The 19,784-nt window shown below is 40.2% G+C and overlaps 1 protein-coding gene across 2 annotated transcripts; it reads left to right on the top strand.

Moving 5' to 3' along the window:
• Window positions 1-11,126: 11,126 nt before the first annotated feature.
• RPS16 (ribosomal protein S16) lies at window positions 11,127-14,840 on the top strand. Of its 2 annotated transcripts, XM_071552162.1 has the most exons (6): window positions 11,127-11,201; window positions 11,289-11,344; window positions 12,005-12,106; window positions 12,794-12,890; window positions 14,460-14,507; window positions 14,642-14,840. In XM_071552162.1, exons 2-6 carry the CDS (start codon window positions 11,297-11,299, stop codon window positions 14,785-14,787), a joined length of 441 nt encoding a protein of 146 aa, XP_071408263.1. In that variant the 5' UTR covers window positions 11,127-11,201; window positions 11,289-11,296; the 3' UTR covers window positions 14,788-14,840. The 2 variants fall into 2 exon arrangements, with proteins under 2 accessions (XP_071408263.1, XP_071408262.1); XM_071552161.1 differs by lacking the exon at window positions 11,127-11,201 and having other exon boundaries at window positions 11,208-11,344.
• Window positions 14,841-19,784: the final 4,944 nt, after the last annotated feature.

Genomic DNA, 19,784 nt, shown 5'->3' with positions numbered 1-19,784 from the left:
CCCACCATGGGCAGATTCCTGTTTCTTCCCAAGCCTCTCGGTTGTGGGGTGACAGCGGATACACTGCCTAAGGAGGGAAGGGCAGCAAACGCTTCAGCGTGGTGGAGGCCTCTAGAGACGATTTCACTGCAAATAAATTCTACGGTTATCTTAATGCCAGCAGACATCTAGGTAAAAGGGGTTTCAGGTTCAAGAAAGATGCCTGATTACTTCCAGGTTAATATTCTTTTATAAATGTAACAAAGCAGTTTGCTGACCATATAAACTAGAGCGGTGCTGCTGAAACTGGCAGCTGCAGCTCCCGGAGGAGCCATAGAGGAGTTCAACAGGGCTGAGGCTCACAAAGAGTTAATCAGCTCACAATATTTTTATACTAAACTGTCAACAGTTCAAGGCAGCAAGTATTTCTCTTGGTAAGTAGGTGGTGTGCAGGGCTTGCAGGATATTCACAGAAACACAGAAAGAAAAAAGCAGCAATCACATGTGAAATCATGAATTGTTCCTCACAGTGTAGCTTCAGTTAAACCCTATGTGCAGCCTTTCCTCCGTAGAATTAATGCAGGAATAGCAGACAGAAAATGCATTTTGAGATTACTTTCTCATTCTCAGAACGTCCCATTAAAGTGGTTGTTTCTTTAGGATGTTTGGGAAAGAATAATTGCATACATTCTTTAGAGCAGAGGTATATGATTTGGACCAGAGCTACCTATTGAACAGTTGCCACACTGTTATTTAGGGACCTATGCCAACAACATTTGAAATCCAAACATACAGACATTAGGAAGAACACAGAGAATTTAGATAAAATGTGCACTTCAAGCTGCAAACAGACAAGTTTACAGTGACACTGCTTCATATAAAGCCACTTTTGAGTTGCTACAGTTTCCAAATGGCCTCATTGCAAGCAATCAATAAAGACAACAAATTAAATCATTAAATTAAAACTGCAGCTCCTGATGCTGAAGGCAAGGACTCTGTGCGTGTTCAGTCACAACTATTTATTAGTTTGTTTAAGTCTCTGTGTTCAGAGGATTTGATCACTGCATAGAGGAAATTCATGCATGCACAGCCTGAGATACACAGAGATGGTATTTTCCTTTTGCATGGAAGATGGTTTGACTTTTTGTGCTGTTGAAAGGCAAAATCTGTCAAGCTCATGAGATACAACTACCTGCAGAAAATTATGTTCAAAATGATAAATCACTATATCACATTTCAGTATTTTATTAAAGCATGATTCATATTATTTGTTTCATGTGAACTATATAAATGATGTTTTAAAAAGTAAACCTCAAGCTTTCTGTGACTTTAGTTAAAAAGGTATAAACACCAACACATCTGAAACCTGATGCTGTCTAGAGATTGAAAAAATATTTATATCAGCTCCATACGACATGGCAAAAATATGTAATTACAATTAAACTGATTTTGGGATGATGGAAGGTTGTCAAAAATTATGTTCATGCCTTAATCTATCTAAAATACTGCTGACCATGGAATGGAATTACATGGTAGAGATTATATGGGACTTTTTTTCCAAAATACTTTAACTCTTAAAATAAACGATTAGCAAATGAGTCCAGAATGCATAATAAACAGACTTGAAGAGCTTTTAACCCCAATCCTAAAAAAAACAACAACAACCCCCCCAAAACTGTTTATGTAAGAATAACAGTTCAGAGCATCTTTAAATACAGTGGAACACATTCTTTCAGTCCTTAATACTCTGCTGTATTTGTCCCAGGCACAGTCCTGGTCTGCCTGCGAGATACTTGACCTGTTTGTTTTCAGACTCTACAAAATAATGGAATTGCTAGAGCAGAAAGGCTTTACTCCGCTTGATACAGACAGGATGCTAGATGGAAAATAGATGTTCAAAAAACTTCCAGTTATAATGAACAAAAGTCCAAATTTCAAAAGATAGATATTTTAAAAAGTCCAATCAAACTTTCAATTAGATACAAATTATGATTCTATGTCATTCTGCAAACAGAACTCAGGCTCCCAAGTTACTTAAAGGCAGAGGTTTTGTATTCCTTGGGAGGTTAGGCACCTAAATGCGATATATATTTTTAAACATTTTTGAAACTTGGAGTTTTTCCCATCTAACTACTGATTTCTGTGTGGTATAAAATCACCAGAGTTTGCATTTCTATACTTATAGTACACTTCAAACTCCTTCATTTGACAGGACTTGCATCAACAGTATCTTCCACTGTGTAAGACGAGAGACAACAATCATAGAATCATAAAATCATCCATGTTGGAAAAGGCCTTTAAAATCATTGAGTTCAACTGTAAACCCAGCACTGCGAAGTCCATCACTAAACCACATCCCTAAGCACCACATCTACACGTACTTTAAATACCTCCAGGGACGGTGATTCCACCACTTCCCTGGGAAACTAGTTTCAATGCCTGACAACCTTTCCAGTGAAGAAATGATTTCCTAAGATCCAATTTAAACCACCCTGGCACAGCTGGATGCAATTTCCTCCTATCTTATTGCTTGGTATTTGGGAGAAGAAACTGACTCCCATTGAACTACAACCTCCTTTCAGAGAGTGGTAAGGTCCCCCCTGAGCCTCCTTTTCTCCAGGCTAAACAACCCCAGCTCCCTCAGCTCCTCCTCATAGGACTTACTTTCCAGACGTCTCACCAGCTTCATTGCCCTTCTCTGGACACACTCCAGCATCTCACCTTAATGTATTTCTTGTAGTGAGGGGCCCAAACCCAAACACATATTCAAGGTGCAACAGTGATCACTATGGGAGAATTATTACTCACTGTTGCAATCTTTGTTTGATGCTACATGGTTGATACATGTATTCTTATTCCTCATGAAGAAAAAGTGCCAAACTAAGGGATTCCCATGCAGCCCAAAGCAGCATCTGACCTACGGAAGTGAAACAAGATGCAAGGTACCTGTTAGAGCATGAAGGGTAATGTATGAAGCATGCACATTTCACACTGTGAGGCAAGGCATCATTATTTCTCCAGTGTTCATTCAATGTCTGTATTCAGTAACTAAAGGAAAATCCTACTTACTTTATTTTATGTTTTGAAATGCATGTGGCTCTATGGCTCTCCTGTTCTGTAGCAGAACTATAATTTCTGTGTTAATGTACCCTTTTATCCCCAGCTCAGTTCTTTCTCATATTGAGATACTGTACTTTTCCCTTGATTTTCATTAACATAAAATTAAGCAATTGAAAAATATGTATTTTCCTTTTGTTGTAGTTCATTGATGCAGTACTAGGATGATATTTATTTCGGAAAGTTAATACTCCCCAGAAAAAATCAGGAGGTGATCTTTCTAAAGTTTAGGTCAGTGTGATGCTTTCTTTACCAGTAAAATATTTTGTGTGCTCTGTTTACTGAGTCTCCATAGCTCTGTTGAGCAGTCATAACCCTGAAGGACCACTTTTACAAAACCAACAGCTGAACAAGGATATGGATAAAATTCAATTTTCAGAAAAGGATGGAATGTAAAGAGGAGGAGGGTCCAGAACAGATCTGTTGAAAAGGTGTTCACAATTTAGGTCTGATTCTTCATAAGGAATAGATGGTAAAAGTTCATGCATCTATTATTTAAACTACATTAAGAAAGTCACCAAATAATTTTCTTCTGCTTTTTAATCTGCTAATTACAATGTATGTGTTACTATGCCATATTTGTGTTAAAACTGTGGAAATACCTTTCCCAGGAATACTTTTTTCTAAGATCAGCAAGGAGCAATACATCGTACTACCATAAATAAGAGGGTCAAAAAACTCCTACAAAATTATGACAGTGAAAAACACTCAAAAATTTTAATTACAGACAATCAGCTGGTATGACTGCTGTGTTTCTTAAGGCTGCTGCCTGAGGAGTGGAGCCTAAGGTGTTGAGTTGATGCTGAAATAATCTAGAATACAGCTATTGTTTGCCATTCTATCAGAGTACGGACTCCCACCAGACAGGGCAACAGTTTCTCATAGTGGCCGAAGCATTACCAAATGAGTGACGATGACGCTTCATAAAACGGCATTTCAAGGGATCTTGAGATTTTAAAAGATTTTGATGAAGCAGCTTCTATGAGAGAAGGAAAAGTTGGTATGCATGTATAGTTAGACAAAAGTACTTTCTGGATTTGCAGTAAAACTAAAACCAAAGGACTAGAAAGTCAGAGTGGTTAACTTCATAGAGAGTGAGAGTTAGTTTCTAGTTGAAACCCATCAGTAACAGCCTGCAGTCTCTCTTATATTCCTCTACCATTAGCCAACTCCTGTGTTACTTTTTATCTTCTTTAGACTCCAAATTCTTCTGAGCAAGAACTGTATATTCCTATGCAATTTTATAATATAACAAAAGCTGCTGATAATCCTCACTAGAGCCTTTGGATGTTACTGGAATAAAGAGAAGGAACCACATGTTTAAGAGTATTCCAATGATGTAATTATGATAGTAGTCCTATTGAAAGAACAATGGACTACTGGATGAGATTCAAATTGCATGAATGTTCCAGTCCATCATCATACAACATGTATGTAATTCTTTTACTTTGTGTGTGAAACCATCTCTAGAAGAACAAAGTACCTTGCAAAATGTGAACTTTGTCCACATAAATAAAAGCATCTGGTTTGCTGTCTAACCATCTGGTTTGTCTAAAGTTTATAGTCTCCTGAGTGTTATTCACAGGCCCACATATGATGAAGCCTCCACAGACATTTTTATTTGGCAAAAGCTTTCCCACAGCACTTTATTTTTTCTATCTGTTTTTGATCTTGTAAAAAAATATCATTTTAATACATGTGTTGTAATACTGGCTGTGTTTATGTTTCTGTGAACTGTGCAGATCTCCTAGTGTGTAGATATTACGGGCTAGATTCTCCTGGGAACAGTGGTGGAAAGAACTACAGAAGAGTCATTTAGATACCAGACTCTATGACTTCTTCTCCACTGTCCCTCAGCAAAGGGCTAGGTGAGGGTGGATAGATTACTTTAAAATGTATCAGCTATTACCACCTAACAAGGCACCAAGAACTGACTTCTCTTTCAGTTCAAGAGCTCCAGCTGGTAACACCCACTTTGTCGATTCTACACCAGATAGGTATTCTGGGTTTGACAACTCCATGATTAGTGACAGCACCCAGCATGTAGATAACCTGGCTATATTCAGCCCCATGTGAGCAAATTGTGTTACAATTTTCCCTTAATTCTACAATCTGGATAGTCACTACTTTTCTGCTTGCTCTCTCTGCTTCAGAAACACAAGATTTTCTGCCCAGAGCCCTTAGAAAGCCTTGCCAAAAGGGTTTATTCTTCTTTAGAGTTCAACTGCTCCAGTTTTTAGAGAAAATGTCTCAGTTCTCTGGTAGTTCAGTAAGTACACAACAGTTCATGAGCTCTGATACTTCTGCCTAATCTGCTCTCTTACCACAGGCAATGGAAAATGTTTCCCTTGAAACAACAAACAGATTCAAAATCAGAAACAGAAATTACCTCAGTAGAGATTAATATAACTTCACAGAAACCTATCTCTTTCTGCTCTAAACCACGACTGATGTTTTAGCAAAGTAAGACTGTGCATATTTAAGTCTTTTTCTGCAGTCAATAACAATAATTGCACATTTTCATCTAGCCAGAAGTGAGAAACTTTATGTATGTGTTACACCAAAAGTGTGATTTAAAGAGAAATGTAGACATACAAATCAGGGAGTACAGTACTGCACCTGTATTCTGAACATAACTAAGCCAATTGAGGCAAAAAGGCTGTATATTTGGTGCAAAAGAGGTGTCTATTTCTATGGTCACTTTTCCCAAAATTTCTTTAGCATAAAACAGTAGAAAGGATCCCTTCAGCCCTGGGGAAGCACAGACCTATGACTTCTCTCTCTGCATAAGAGTTGAGAGAGGGCAGCTGGATCCCACTGGACCCTGCTGTGCTTAGTTTCTAAAAATGGGAACTAAACTGAGAAGCAGCCTCCAGGGGCAGCAAAATACAGCAGGAAACTTGGAGATGCCGTTCTGTTCTAAAAAAAAAAAAAAGTTTCATGTGCGTGATTCTATTTCCTTCTAAGCTTATTTGTGTAGCTTAGGGGTACTGGCTTGTTGCCCGATCAGCTTCTTGCAGCTTTGATTCCCTTGGACATGCAAAAGTGTGTGTGAGCTCTCACACACATACTTAAGAGCAGCTTCTGTGAACATAGAGAAGAGTCTTAAGTAAGTCTACTTTGCTGTCAGAAGATTTCACTGAAGCCTTGTATGCTGCAAGAGCATACACAAAGTCATATTTCAAGTCTAAGCCCTAGATCATTAGATACTAGCCTTTAATACAGGGACAGATCCTAAAATGAGCTGCTACTTTCCAGCTAAACTATGTTAACTGATAATACAAATTTCCAGCAACTGTAAATAGGATGCATGTTGGAAATCTAAGTTACAACTTTTTTCTGATTTCAACAAGAAGACAGGTAACAGAGTTAAAACAATGAGCCTTAATATCTGTCTATATATTCAGATACAAGATGGGCTTTGTATTTCTTCTGTTCATTCTACTGAAAGAGCTACCCTATTCATTTAAAATGAGAGTCAGGACAATCATTAATTGTATTTTTCCCCAGTAGCACGGGCCCTGAGTAAACGATTGTATTGCTAATTATTTCCATGCATTGAATTTCAGTGTGAACAAGCCCATCACTGTGTCAATTTCTGCATGACAAATTGGCCTGTGTTTTCAATCTCAATGTGACATTGATACTTATAACCTGCAAATGGGAGTCAGTATTCACAACAATCAGGATAATCCCTATCCTTATATTACAGAGCTTATGCTACAGAGCTTCCTTAGAGAAGGATAATTAAATGAAAAATTTTGCTTTAGATTTTCAATATTTTCTGAGGAAAAAAAATATTTATTGCTATGAAAATCTTGTGTGATTCCTATTTGTTTTCAGAACATATTTTCAAGAGCTGGGAAGATTTGTTTTCTGGCATGCATCAAACATTTTTCCATTGGCCACAGCATTCTTGCACTAATTGAGTTTAGAAAACTCTTCAGCTGCTGCTTGCATGAATATGATCTGTGAAAAGCAAGCCTTAGAAATAATGGGATCCATTACCTAATTACATTTTATCATCAAACATGCATCAGTTGCAAAATGTAATATGAGAACTATATTCTGGCATCCCAGACCTTTTAGACTGTAAGAGCTGCCATTAAAAACACATATCAGTATCTTCTTTCCTGAAATACTTTATACTTCTCAGTGAGGGAATCCATTCTTTTTCAAAAGATACAAACCTGTACAACACTAAAACTGCCTTCTGAAATGTTTAGAGATGATTTCGCTGTCAGAAGTAAAAACTTCAGAGACTATGCTTTGTTTATCATGCATGAAATATGAACAAATCTGTTCCCTGGTTAAAATTCTCCATTCTGCTAAAAAACAAACAAACAACCCTCTACAATGTACAACTCAATTGCAAACTGGGACATTTTGGTAGAAGGTGTGGATTTTTTTAAATTTGAGTATGGACTAGGTAGAAAAATGTTTCCCCCTAAAAACTCCTTTACTTTCACAATAATTTTATTTTCTATGACCATATATGTAGAAGTAACAGACTGTATTTTGCCATACCTCTTACCTTTGTATTAATGTTTCACATAATACATGAGGAAGATAATCTCACTAATTCTCCCATTGTTTTTCCACTGAGAGCATTTTCTCTCTTTTTAAAACAGGAGGAAATTTAGAGTGACATTACAGTTGGCCTTGTTAACACGCTGACCTTGACTCTGTTGCCTTATGCTCTCTGCAGCTACACACCTCTGTGTTGAGTGGAAGCTAAAATGCCATCCTCTTTGAATGTTTACCTTTTGAAATTACATGAGAATTTGACTTGAAAGATATGAGATCCGAGTGGAGAACCAACATCATGATTTCACATGGAAGTCTGGTCACTTGCTGTTTTAAATTCCAAACTACATAAAATCCCAGAAAAAACACAGCTCACATAAACACGTAAATCACAAAAATCTTCAATAGATTTGACTCCTGCATAGGGATGCCAAATAAAATCTGTTAGCATTCAAGTAACAAATAAATACAAATTTGAAGTCGATGGGTTGCATTACATGAACCTGACAGTACTGGTGGGCAGTGGACTGACACACGGTTTTACGTATGCTCCATATTGGCCAATTTTCCAAATGAATTGTTGGCTGCTCTGCTCAGCCCAGCTCACTGGCTCTCATTAGCTCACCTTTGTCCAGCTCCTGCCATTCCCTTCCCTGCCCTCCTCCCTATGGAGCCATGTTACCTACACAAGGTTTGTGCTCCTGCCACAAAGTGAAGAAACAATTGCAGACATTGCCAGCAGCATTCCCCCACAGAGCCATGCCCTGCTGCCACACTTTTGCTGTTTCCAGAAAGGAGAGAGCAGCCCTGTGTGTTTGGCTGCTCTGTGGGAGAGGAGCAGGTCACAGCAGCATCTTACATTAGTCTGCAACAAGGTCAAAGCAGCTCCAGAGGAGGAGGCCGGACAGGGAGACTCTCAGTCCCTAAAAGACTCACTAAATGCCCATGTAAAAGATTTAGTAGTTGTAAGATACTTCTTGGTACAAAGACACACAACACATCATCTGTTACCAGAATGCAGAATCACTCTGAAATCAAGGACTTACACTTGAATAGAATCCAAGTACTTTTCCTTCTGTTAGGAAATAGCAAAAATGCCCTATCCAGATGGGTACAAACCTGCCAGCTTTTTAATGAGATGTTCTTTCTGCTAAGAGTGGTTTACCAGCAAAGGTCTTAATTTCTCTGGGCCTGATTATTCACTGCTTTATATGCTGTGTAACTCTTCACACTTGTGCAAAATAAGGTTAAAAAAAAGGCAACCAAACAAATGCCTTACATTCCACAGGTGTAATTATTTCACAAATAAAAAGGAAATGAACAGAAGAGTTTGTAGGTGGTGATTAGAGATTTTTACCACCTATTCCTTTTTGAAGTCTGAGATACATTACCATTTTAATGTACTTTGTGCTCAGTAAAGCTAAATAGGGACATTGTTAGTGCTTGGTTTTTTTGTAAAAGTATAGTATCTACCTGAGGGGATTTTTTCCATTCTAGTACCTTCTTTTTGCTTCTTTTGTTTATGGTGATATATTTATGAACTAATTCACTCCTACAATGTTACAGCCTAATTTCTGTGGTAAGTGGTTTCTAAATACCTTTTAGCTTCTTTTCTTGTTTTTTTTTTTTTTTTGCTAGAAATGAAAGGGAACAATTAGCAGAAAGCCATTAACCTTATCTTCGATGCAACACTACCACTACATGTTGGTTCTCTTCTGATTGTGTATCTTTCTGAAGGCAGAGAGGTGCGTGTATTTAGGCATATCCCTGGTTTTACACACAGGCTCCTCTAGGACCATTCCTTTCAGTTCCAGAAAGAGCACATAGCAGATGAACACCCAAATGGGGATGAATTTTACAGGGCCTAAGAAATGCTCCTAAAATGTAAGCTTTATACATTTGGGAAAAAAACCCTATGTGATGGTATACTTAATATTAAAACACAAGTCTTCAGAGCAGACCTCAGATAATGCCCATCTAGAGAAGAGATAGAGATTTACTTCCTTTTCCTTTAGAAGTGCCCTGAATGCCCAACAAAACTCAGTTACTAATGGCTCATCTTTGGGTTGATCCTAAGTCTTAGCTGAACTGTTTTGTTTAATTGGGTTAATTAGGTATTATGCTTTCTCTTTCTCACCTAAATAAAAGTGTTATAATATCTTAATATTTCAGCTCCTCCAGCTGCTTTCATTGTGCAAGTTAAAGGTCTCTCTTATATAGGGCCACCTATTTTCACCCAATATGTACAAGCTAAATTGGTTTTGAAATTTCCATTCATCTGTGCAAACCAACTGAAATTGGCCGGCAAGGGGTGACCATTCCCCTTCCTCCGATGATGGGGAAGGACTGGAGGACAAACAGGTGTGACTGCATAAACACTGTTCCTTAGGAAACAGCCTTAAAAAAATAAATCACTTTTTGGATCACAAGTTAAAGCTTTGTACAAATGAGGGTTTGAGATGTGCTATGTCTTATGTTCTGCACGGTACTATTCACTTGAATAGAACTAATCACTCAAATTGCATAAAGCTAAGTGCTTGTTTAAATCCTCACATGACTAATGACTAATGTTCTGCATTTAAAATCCTGTCCAAAGACAAAGGAACTGATTGTTTCATTTGAGTAGTCAACTAATTCATCATAGTAATTTAGTTCTCTATCATTTAAAATATCTAAGCATGACCTTGCTTCGACAGGTTCTGCTTTTGCCCTTCTAGAAAATTTTGCATGCTAAAGCATTAGAAGTAAAATATTTTCAGTCAGAAAGTGACTTAAATTCCATGACAGACATTAAACAAGAAAAAACGGAGGTAGAAGCAAAGTTTGACGGGGCTCCTTAAATACGCTGAATCCAAGGAGAACTCCTCGAGCGGATCTTAAATATAACAGTTGCTGAATATTCAGCCAGTGTGGGGGACACTGCCTGAATGTGCCTAGCGCACAGTGCTAGGAGAGGGCACGATGTTTAGTACTTCACCTTCCCCACCAGTTTAAAATTGTAAAAGCTATGCACTTTGTATTGTTGCATTTCACGGAGGTTAAAGAGTGACTGTGCGCCTTTCGGGCACGGCATCCTTTGTTCCCTTTACAGCAGAAGCCCGTCCAGGCTCCGCTTTGGGACCGCGTCACCGAGCACAAGGCACACGGTGGTGTCCGCAGTGGAAAAAGCCCCTCGCGGGCTCTACATCCTCTGCACCCTCTCGAGAAGCCCCTCAGGCCGCGGAATCCGCGACACGGCTCGGGCAGGGAGTGACTCCCCCGCTGGAGCCGCTGCCGCCGGGGCTGCCTGCGGGAAGCGGGCCCGGCCCTCCTGCCGCGGCCCAGCCCGGCCCGGCCCCGCTCGACGCGGTCCCAGTTTCGGTCCCAGTTTCGGTCCCGGTCCCGGAGCCCGCGCGCGGGGGCGGGGCCTGCCGGAGGGGCGGGGCGGCGCTGCCGCAAAGCGCGCCAGGCGGGGCAGGAGCGGGTGGGTTTTCTGTCGCAATGTTGGGAGTTACGGCAGTGCGCTTTGCGGCCCGCGCCCGTGCTGTGCGGGCGGGCAGCCCCGTGCGGCCTTTCCGCGCAGCCGCCGCCGAGCGCAGGTGTGTGTGAGGGAGCTCCGGCTGCCCCCGCGGCCCGCCCGGCACCGCCCGCCCCGCGCCCTCACCCCCAGCCCTCTCTCTTTGCAGGAGCAGCCATGCCGGCCAAGGGTCCCTTGCAGAGCGTCCAGGTGTTCGGGCGGAAGGTGAGGCGCGGGCATGGCGGCCCACACCGTGGGCCCCGCGCTCACGGGCCTGGGCGGCGCCCGCGGGCCGTTCGCGCTTGGGGTCTCTTTTTCTCTCTTTTGCTGTTTGTCTCTCGCCGCAGCTCCTCGCCAGGGCCATGCGGCGGCGCTGGGCCCGCTCGCAGCCCACGTGTGCCGTTCCGCGGGCCTGGAGCGCGGCCCGTGCCCGCGGCGCTGCCGGGCCGGGCGGGTTTGCTCCCCTGCCAGTGGGTCTGGGGGCTCTTGGGAGCAGCCGCCGCAAGCCCCGGGCCTGGCTTATGTGCCACTGTCCGAGGGCCACGTTGTGAGGGGGCGGCAAGAAGGTGAATTTCGCATCACTGGAATCCCGAGGCTCGAATAGTTCAAAGTAACATATTCTTGTAAGAAAAGGGCCACAAAACTATGGTGTTACAGAATGCAGAGTTTCCCTGGTATACAACTAAATTTTGTAGCTGTAAGCACACTTTTATTAAGATTCTGCTTCAATGCTGCGAGTCAGTATGTAGAAATGTAAGGAATGTTTTATTTAGGGCAAAATGGTAAGTTTGGGCACAAGATTAAGGCTATTAGATTGTTAAAAGAGAAGTTCACAGTACTTGTGCAAATACGAAATGCTGTTCTAATACACGTTTGGGCTTCCAGAAAACGGCAACGGCTGTTGCCCATTGCAAGAGAGGGAATGGCCTCATTAAAGTGAATGGAAGACCTCTGGAAATGATTGAGCCCAGAACTCTGCAGTATAAAGTAAGCACCCACTTCTCTGCCCTGCTCCACTTGAGTGTTTAAATACCTTTATACGCTTAATTGCTTGTAAGGGAGATGAGTCGCTTGCCTTACTGACAGTACTGAATTTTCGGTTGTTGCCTGATTATCTAAAATGTAGATGCTGTTATGAAAATTCAGAAAATTGCACTTCTGTGACTGGGGGTTTTGCTTAACTCACTTCTGTGAATGTAATTGTGTGAAGTATTTTCTGCACTTCTTAGCCGTTTTTAAATGCCTTAATGCCCCCTTTTTAAAACCGTTATTTAGAACTGAACACTCCTGAGAGAATCTAAAATTGACTAGATAACTTTAAAGTGTAATAAATATTGAAGAAAACTACCTACAAATTACTTCAGGTTTTCAGTTTCAATAAATTTCTTTTGTTTTTTGTATGTAGCTGTGGCATTTTACTTGAGCCATTCCCTTCCATTTCATTCCCATTCCCTTTGCTATTAAAATATTTGAAACTTAAAATAAACTCAGGACTTCAATAAATATAACAACACTGGTAGATGCCAAAGAACTCTGCTAGACATGTACTTAGTCTGGGTGTGTCCCTCAAAACAAGGCTCCATTTTTGAGAATATTCAATAACATCACATTTGGTGAACCCACTGCAAGCTCCAGTCCTGATGACTAACTGAATTTTCTTTGTGTTTTTTCCAGCTGCTTGAACCTGTCCTCCTCCTGGGGAAGGAAAGGTTTGCTGGCGTTGACATCAGAGTCCGTGTGAAGGGTGGTGGCCATGTAGCACAAATCTATGGTAGGATTTTTGGTGGGATCTCTGGTGTGGACTAAGATGGGTCAAGCCACTGCGATGAGTTGATGCTGGCTGGATGCCCACCAAGCTGCTCCGTCGTTCTCCTCCTGATCTGGATGGGGAAGGGGAGAAAATAAGATGGAAAAAACCTTGTGGTTCAAGATAAAGGCAGTTTACTAAAGCAATGGCTGTGGATGAAAGCAAGGAAAACAAAAGGCTTCCATCAGAAGTGGACATTCAGCCACTTCCTGGGAAGCAGGGCCTAAATACCTGTAAGCAGTTGCTCCTCCTTTGTCTTTGCTTTTATCACTGAGCAGACATCCTGTGGTATGGAATATGCCTTTGTGTCAGTTGTCTTGGTTATGTTCCCTCCAAGATCTTGCCCATCTCCAGCCTCATGGTTGGGGGAATGTTGGAGGCACAGCGTTGATGCTGTGTGAGCACTGCGTAGCTGGAGCCAGAATCGGCAGCAGGTGAAAGCTGTCGTGGGGAGGTCTCAGGCAGACCCAGTGCAGCCTTGCATTTAAGAGGCTCGAGTTCAGAACAGTGACTTGCCAAACTCGTTCTGTTTCTTTTTCCACTGCACAAATAGTTTCTCATAAGGGCATATTGATTATATTTTATGTGCAAAACTGTAACATCGAGAGTAAGCTGAGTGAAGTCAATTGAACTTTTTGAGGAAGTGTGAGGAACTACATGGTGCAGCATGACAGAATAGTTCTAATAGAGCTGAACACAAGGATTTTGTGAGGGCGGAAGGGTGTTTATCATTAGAAATTAAATCTTAGTTATGTATTTCTAATTTCTAATTTGTTCAGAAGCAAAGCTAATTTGTTTCAGCTGATGAGCAAAGCCAGCCAGTTTTCCCCTTGCAGAGGTTAAAAACATACTTGCATTAGCTGTTGATAAAAGTTGAAATTTAGAAATAGTTTTGTTCTGCTCTTGTAGTGTGAATGTAGAGTAGTGAAGTGGAGCAGAGGAGAGGCAAGTTTCAGGCTCAAGGTTGATCATGTTTGTTTTTTCAGATCATATTTTCACCAAAATGGATGTTTTGACAGATAATGGTGTAACAACATCTTGCCAGTTGCTCCTGTGCTTCTGGTTTGAATCCTTGGTTACTGAGCTACAGGGATTTTTTATGACACATGCTAGCCCTCACACCATTCTGTTGTCACCTTTTGACTCATCAGTCTTGCAACACACTGATGAGTTTTGTCCTTGTTGAAAAGTATGGACATCAGAGAACTATGTTGCTAAGGATTTTGAAAGCTGCCTGCCTTTAGATAGGAGATGGATCTATGTTAGGAGATAGGGGATCAGACTGCCCTTGTACAATTTCTTGGTTAGGTGGCAGTTGGCAAGGCACAAATGAACTGTGGGTGGCCTCTTGGCACAGATTTCTTGAGATTTGCCAAGGAAAAGGTCATGTTGAGTATGAGGGAGGGGAGAATAAGGAGGAAAAGGACAACTTCGCAACAAACAAAATAGCAAGTTTCTCAGATAACTGGCACTTCGTGTTTAAATTCTAAATAGATTTGCAATCCTAACTGCTCCTTTATATTCTTTTAACAGCTATCCGTCAAGCTATTTCCAAAGCTTTGGTGGCTTACTATCAAAAATGTAAGTGATTTTTGATTGTTGTTTTAGCTTTAAGTGGAAACATGCTACTTTTGGTAGTTTTATTGCAAAAGGTGTTAACATGGATCCATTCCATGTGAAACTGCTTAAACTAATGATTTGTTTTTAAAAAACAGATGTTGATGAAGCTTCCAAGAAAGAAATCAAGGATATTCTAATCCAGTATGACAGGACTCTGCTGGTTGCGGATCCTCGCCGCTGCGAATCCAAGAAGTTCGGGGGACCTGGTGCTCGTGCACGCTACCAGAAGTCTTACCGTTAAAATTGTTCTACAGTCATGTGACAGTCAATAAACGTAAACAATTTGATAATTTCCGTGTTTCTGAATTGTGTTTTTATGCGTGGGTAAATTAATTTTTTTATTTCAGTGTGTGCTAACTTGATACACAAATTGATTGGTATTAGAGTAGAATCAGAGGGGTGATGGCAGTTCTCTTTTAACCCTTCATAGTAAGTCCGGATTGTTCAGGTTTGGGGAATAATGAAAACCTTCCTCTCGTTGATCAATGTGGGGTTATCGCAACAATGGCTCACATCCTGGGTTTTGTGGGTACATGCAAAAACACAGTGGTTCATGAAAGCAGAGTTCAATCCTCACCTTTCTGGTACAGTTAACATTGTCAAAACCAAAGTGTTTACAGGGGCAGGGGAGGTTTATTGAACTCTTGCATTATCAGATAATACAAAGGTGGAATATTGTAGAGTAGTATGTCTAAAAGTAGGAAACTTGTAATAACAAGCCCCATGCATTGTTAAATATTTTGTAAATGTAAAAAGGATTTTGTGTTGTAAGATGGGGTCAATGATTCATCCTTCAGCCATGTGTTCACACAGTACAAGGGGTGTACACCTGGTGATCAATATTAAATTATTTTTAAAAAAAGGAAAAATACCTTAGGAAGTCAGAAAGCTGCTTAAGTTATCAGCTAAGTGAGGCAATTTGAACGCCTGAGAGGAAGAAAGGGAGGGGAGAAGTGAGTGGAAAATACAACACTGGAGACAAAAGACGCGGAGTCCCAACTACTGATGTGTTGTTCATGCCTGGTGTTTTAGTGCCTTGTACACTTGTATGCCAATATGGAAATCGTCATAGGAGCCTTGTTATTGAAATTTTTATTTGGGCTTTCTCTTAGCATGGTATTTCTTCTCATTTGTGTAATGGGAAGTTATTTCAGTGTACTTGGTCAACACAAAGTTAAACTGGCTTCCTTTGTGAGCTGAATTAGGAAAGTGGAAAGAACTAAAATTCTGCCCTTTTAGTCTAGTTTGGGATAACAGGTGCTCATGGCTTTTTCTGAATGTTAGCATTTGTTGTGATACCTGCCTTTTTGGTAGAAAAGTATTGAAAGCATCTCCCTGAAGTGTAGTTATCCAACAGTTAAGCATGTAAATTAAATTCCTTCTGGAAAGGAATTCTACATACATCTCCCCTTTTAGCTGTCAGTGTCTGCCACAAAATAATTGCATTCCATGACCTGAATAGAAGTAAAAGACTCATTCAAATCCCTTGCATTCCCATTGAAGTGGAGGGGACTGTTTTATGTTCTATCACCAATTTACATACCAGAATTTTTTGATTTTACACCCAGTGAATGAGATACACTGTTTCAGAGTCTTGCTGTCTCTGGCAAGATGCATAGTCTCCTTTTCTCAGTCCTCCATTTCTGCACTCTGAGCTCTTGGGCTGCTGAAAACTGCAATGGTCAGGCTCCTAGCCTAGCTTTCCAAGGAAAAGATGCTATGCAAACCTCTTTGAATTTGACTGCTTGAATTCCTAGGAGCTTTGTGAAAACTGGCATCATGGTAGATGTTAATTAGCTGCAGCAGAGGAAAAGTAAGCCTTTTAGTTGTTTGGCTCCTGTGGTGACTGAAAAGCAAGGGTTCACTCATTTCTCAGGAAATGTGTACTGGTCTGCCAGTTGGCACATATGTACCCTAGACTTGTCCAAAACTGATTCTTGCCTAGCTGTTAGATTAGTGGGATGGAGGGGAAAAGAGATGATGCAAAGTTGCAGTGCTGTGAAAATCGGGGGGAGATGCAATACTTGATGCTAGTAACCTTCAGGGTAGATTTCAGAGTTATGAGGAAACCTGATGGATCCATTTTTCTGCCCACAGATATGCTTGTAACAATTGTGGATTTTTGTTGTGCTGTTCTTTTATGGAAAGCCTGAAAATAAAACTTGCATTGCTACTAATACATCTAGAGATTGTATCTACATGTCATTTCTTCAACCAGAGGTCTATTAGCATAGTAAAATGCTTTCTGAACTGAACTCTGATCCCATAAAAATGCCCCATTAATCCTGTAGAGTGATGTGATTCCCACAAACTTTCTTTTTAAATGAGAAAAGTTTGTGGAGTTAGGCTGTCTGCCTGGGTGGCTGAAGATTTTTATCCTAGGAGATTGCTTACTGATCACCCATGAGAGGGCTTAACTTCATTGGGGAACCATAATCACTGGTAAGTTTGAAAGTGCATGGAGAAAAAACCTGTTCATATTTCCTTTCCTCATGTCCTGATTCTGGAGGGTTGCTAATCAAGCTCTTGTCACTGAGCATCCACTCTGGCCAGAGACACACATCAACAGAGAAATAGTAACAGTTTGATCTTCAAGCCCTTAGGTTCTTGAGCAGCTGTGGACGTGGCTCTCAGAAAAGAAGAAATGCCCCTAATCTCATATAATCCAGCTTTTTCATTAGTGTCACCAGTGCTAATACTTAGCAAGATCAGGTGGACACAACAAAATGTGGCCTCATCTGAATTCTTCATTGAAAACACCAAGTTTTGTTAATGACACTTCCAAACCAGGGCAAGCTTGTGCCCATGGCACAGAAGGCAGTTCTTTTCTCACCCATTTTTTATAATCCTGCTAACCAGTGTAACCTGTATATAAATTTAAGTCCTCTGAAATATCATGTTGGAAAATTTGGAGAAAATTAATTTTGACTGTCATATACAACTATATTAACATTGAAATGTTTACATTTTATAAGAGAAATCTGTAAATTTTAAAAGCGTGGACAAGCATGCTCTGCATTGTGCTTGTTTTTTTACAAAAGCAGTTATTTTCTAATGCATTTTTCACTTCAAATTTTTCAGAAGCACCAATCTGTGAGTATTCTAATACTTGTGTAAATAATGCGTGTTCTTGCCTCAATATAATTTTTTTCATCTCTTTCTTAATATAGTCCTCTGAGTTAAAGTACAGCGTACTTGGCTGAATAATTCTTTTTCCTTAGCTGACAACCTTAATGTGCTTGGGACTGTGCCTTTTCCTATTCTGCCTCGGCCAGAGATGTCCAAACCTAGTGAAGCCTCTTGTTCTAACTCTTACAAAGTTCCTTTGAAACTGATGAGGTGTGGCCTAGTTTTTAAATACTAGAATTTAAATAACTGTGAAATGCTAACATGTACCAAATATTCACTCAACTTTGCTATAGAAAAATTGTAAAAAAAAATCTATTTCTGATAATTTCTGTTAAACCAAAAGAGTTCATTTATATTAGTGTGATATTAATGAAAAGATTTAATTGTGAAACTGCATAAGAAGCATGGTGGGAAATTCAGTCCTGGGGAAGGGAGGAATCCCATTCCAGATTTCTCAGAGGAGCTTGGAACAGTTTCCAAACCAGACTTGACAGTAAGATTACACAGAGACTGGTAATGGAAATTGAAAGATCTAATGCTTGGTTTCAACTCATCTTGAGAGCAACCTGCAGAGTAGGTTTATGGGACACTGAAAGTATATTTCCTTTAAGTTCCCACATAAGACTTAGAAATCTGAAAGTGACTATATCAGTGTGTCAGTTTGGATTAGAAACTCACTTCTTTTGCCTGTGTCTGCAGTCTGGAGTAGTGTTAGACCACATGGAGCAGATCCAACTGAGCTGGGAGATGCAGTCCTACTGCAGACAAGCAGCCAGTCTGTGGGACCAGCCCATAGCTAGAAAAAAAGTAAAAACAAAGCAAAAAGCCCTCTTGAAATGCGAATGGGAATGTGAGCTTCTCACATCCAACAGTAATAAAGATCTTAAGAAACACTCCACACAGTGTAGTGTTATTTATCAGTTTGCAGTAAATATCCTTGTGCCACCAGTGATCCCGGACCTACATGAGTACTGTTGGCTGCTCTGTAGACACAGGGTTTTGTCCTTGTCTGTGGTTGGAGAAGCTGAGTGTTTTCATTTCATTCTTATCCAGCTGGGGAGGAGAGCAGAGAAAAGCCTGGAAGAAAAGATGGAGAACGTTTTAACCTGAGAGAGGTCATCAGCTTCCAAATTTTATTTGGGTCCAAACCCACCTTCTGTAGCATGTTCAGAGGGTCTCACAAAGCCACATCCCAGAAAGAGGGGAGGGTTAGGCAAAATGAAAGGAGAAGTAGCAATTTCAAATAGCATTATATGTGTCTTTAAAACCATACTTTTTAATGATTGTTTACATTACCATAAAGGAAGTAAGAGTCTTTTATTTTAAACCATAATTTTTAATTTTGGTGAAATTATATTTATATATTTTAGTGAAATTTAGGAATGAAACCGACTGGCCCTATTGACTTCTTTCCCCTTTTTGCTAATAAAAAATGTAATAACATGTTTTATTAAAAATGAAATATCCTCTGAGAGGCCTTCTTTTCTGATATAAGCAAACTACACAGAAAGGCATCTAAAATATTCTTAAAAGCCCAGGTGTATTACTTAATAAAAGTTCACCTCTCTCCTTTGAAGACAGATAAGAATGATTAATATGTTAATATATAAAACCATCTGGTTATAATAGTATCATTTCAGGGTCTTACAAAAATACTAAGCAGTAAAGAGCAGCACTCAGCTCACTCCTCAAAGCACACAAAGGTGTGTGACGACTGAAAGTTCTCTCAAACCACCATGACATGGCAACATTTCCATGTCATTGTCTGCTATGTTATAAAGGGCCGATTCAATTCAACAGAGGAGTAAACTCGCAGGTCTGGTGCAAGTGTAACTAATACAGACTGCTGAGGAGTCACCATGCATTACTAATAAGAGACATGCAGCCAGGAAGTTGTATGCAACACTTGCAGAGCTCCTGAGCTGTATGTAGCTACCAAGCTTGATGTCTCCTTTTCTTTTCCTTTTTGCATTGCATTGTTTTAAATAATGCATCCAATTATCTAACTCTTAAAGCATTTCAGCAGACTGTAGAAATACATAGTTCTAAGATGCCATGTAATCAAAGCCATTAATTTGGATAGATTCCCTCTTACTAACTTATACTGAA

Source organism: Pithys albifrons, chromosome 3, assembly GCF_047495875.1.
Source record: "Pithys albifrons albifrons isolate INPA30051 chromosome 3, PitAlb_v1, whole genome shotgun sequence".
NCBI classification, from domain to species: Eukaryota; Metazoa; Chordata; class Aves; order Passeriformes; family Thamnophilidae; genus Pithys; species Pithys albifrons.
This window is presented reverse-complemented; position numbering and strand designations above follow the sequence as displayed.

What these genes read in the sequence shown, in the direction of transcription:
- RPS16 (XM_071552162.1), top strand. Translation starts at nt 11,297, where the DNA reads ATGCCGGCCAAGGGTCCCTTGCAGAGCGTCCAGGTGTTCGGGCGGAAG. An exon ending in CCAGAACTCTGCAGTATAAA is followed by an intron (nt 12,107 to 12,793) that starts GTAAGCACCCAC and finishes TGTTTTTTCCAG; the next exon opens with CTGCTTGAACCTGTCCTCCT. An exon ending in GGTGGCTTACTATCAAAAAT is followed by an intron (nt 14,508 to 14,641) that starts GTAAGTGATTTT and finishes TTTAAAAAACAG; the next exon opens with ATGTTGATGAAGCTTCCAAG.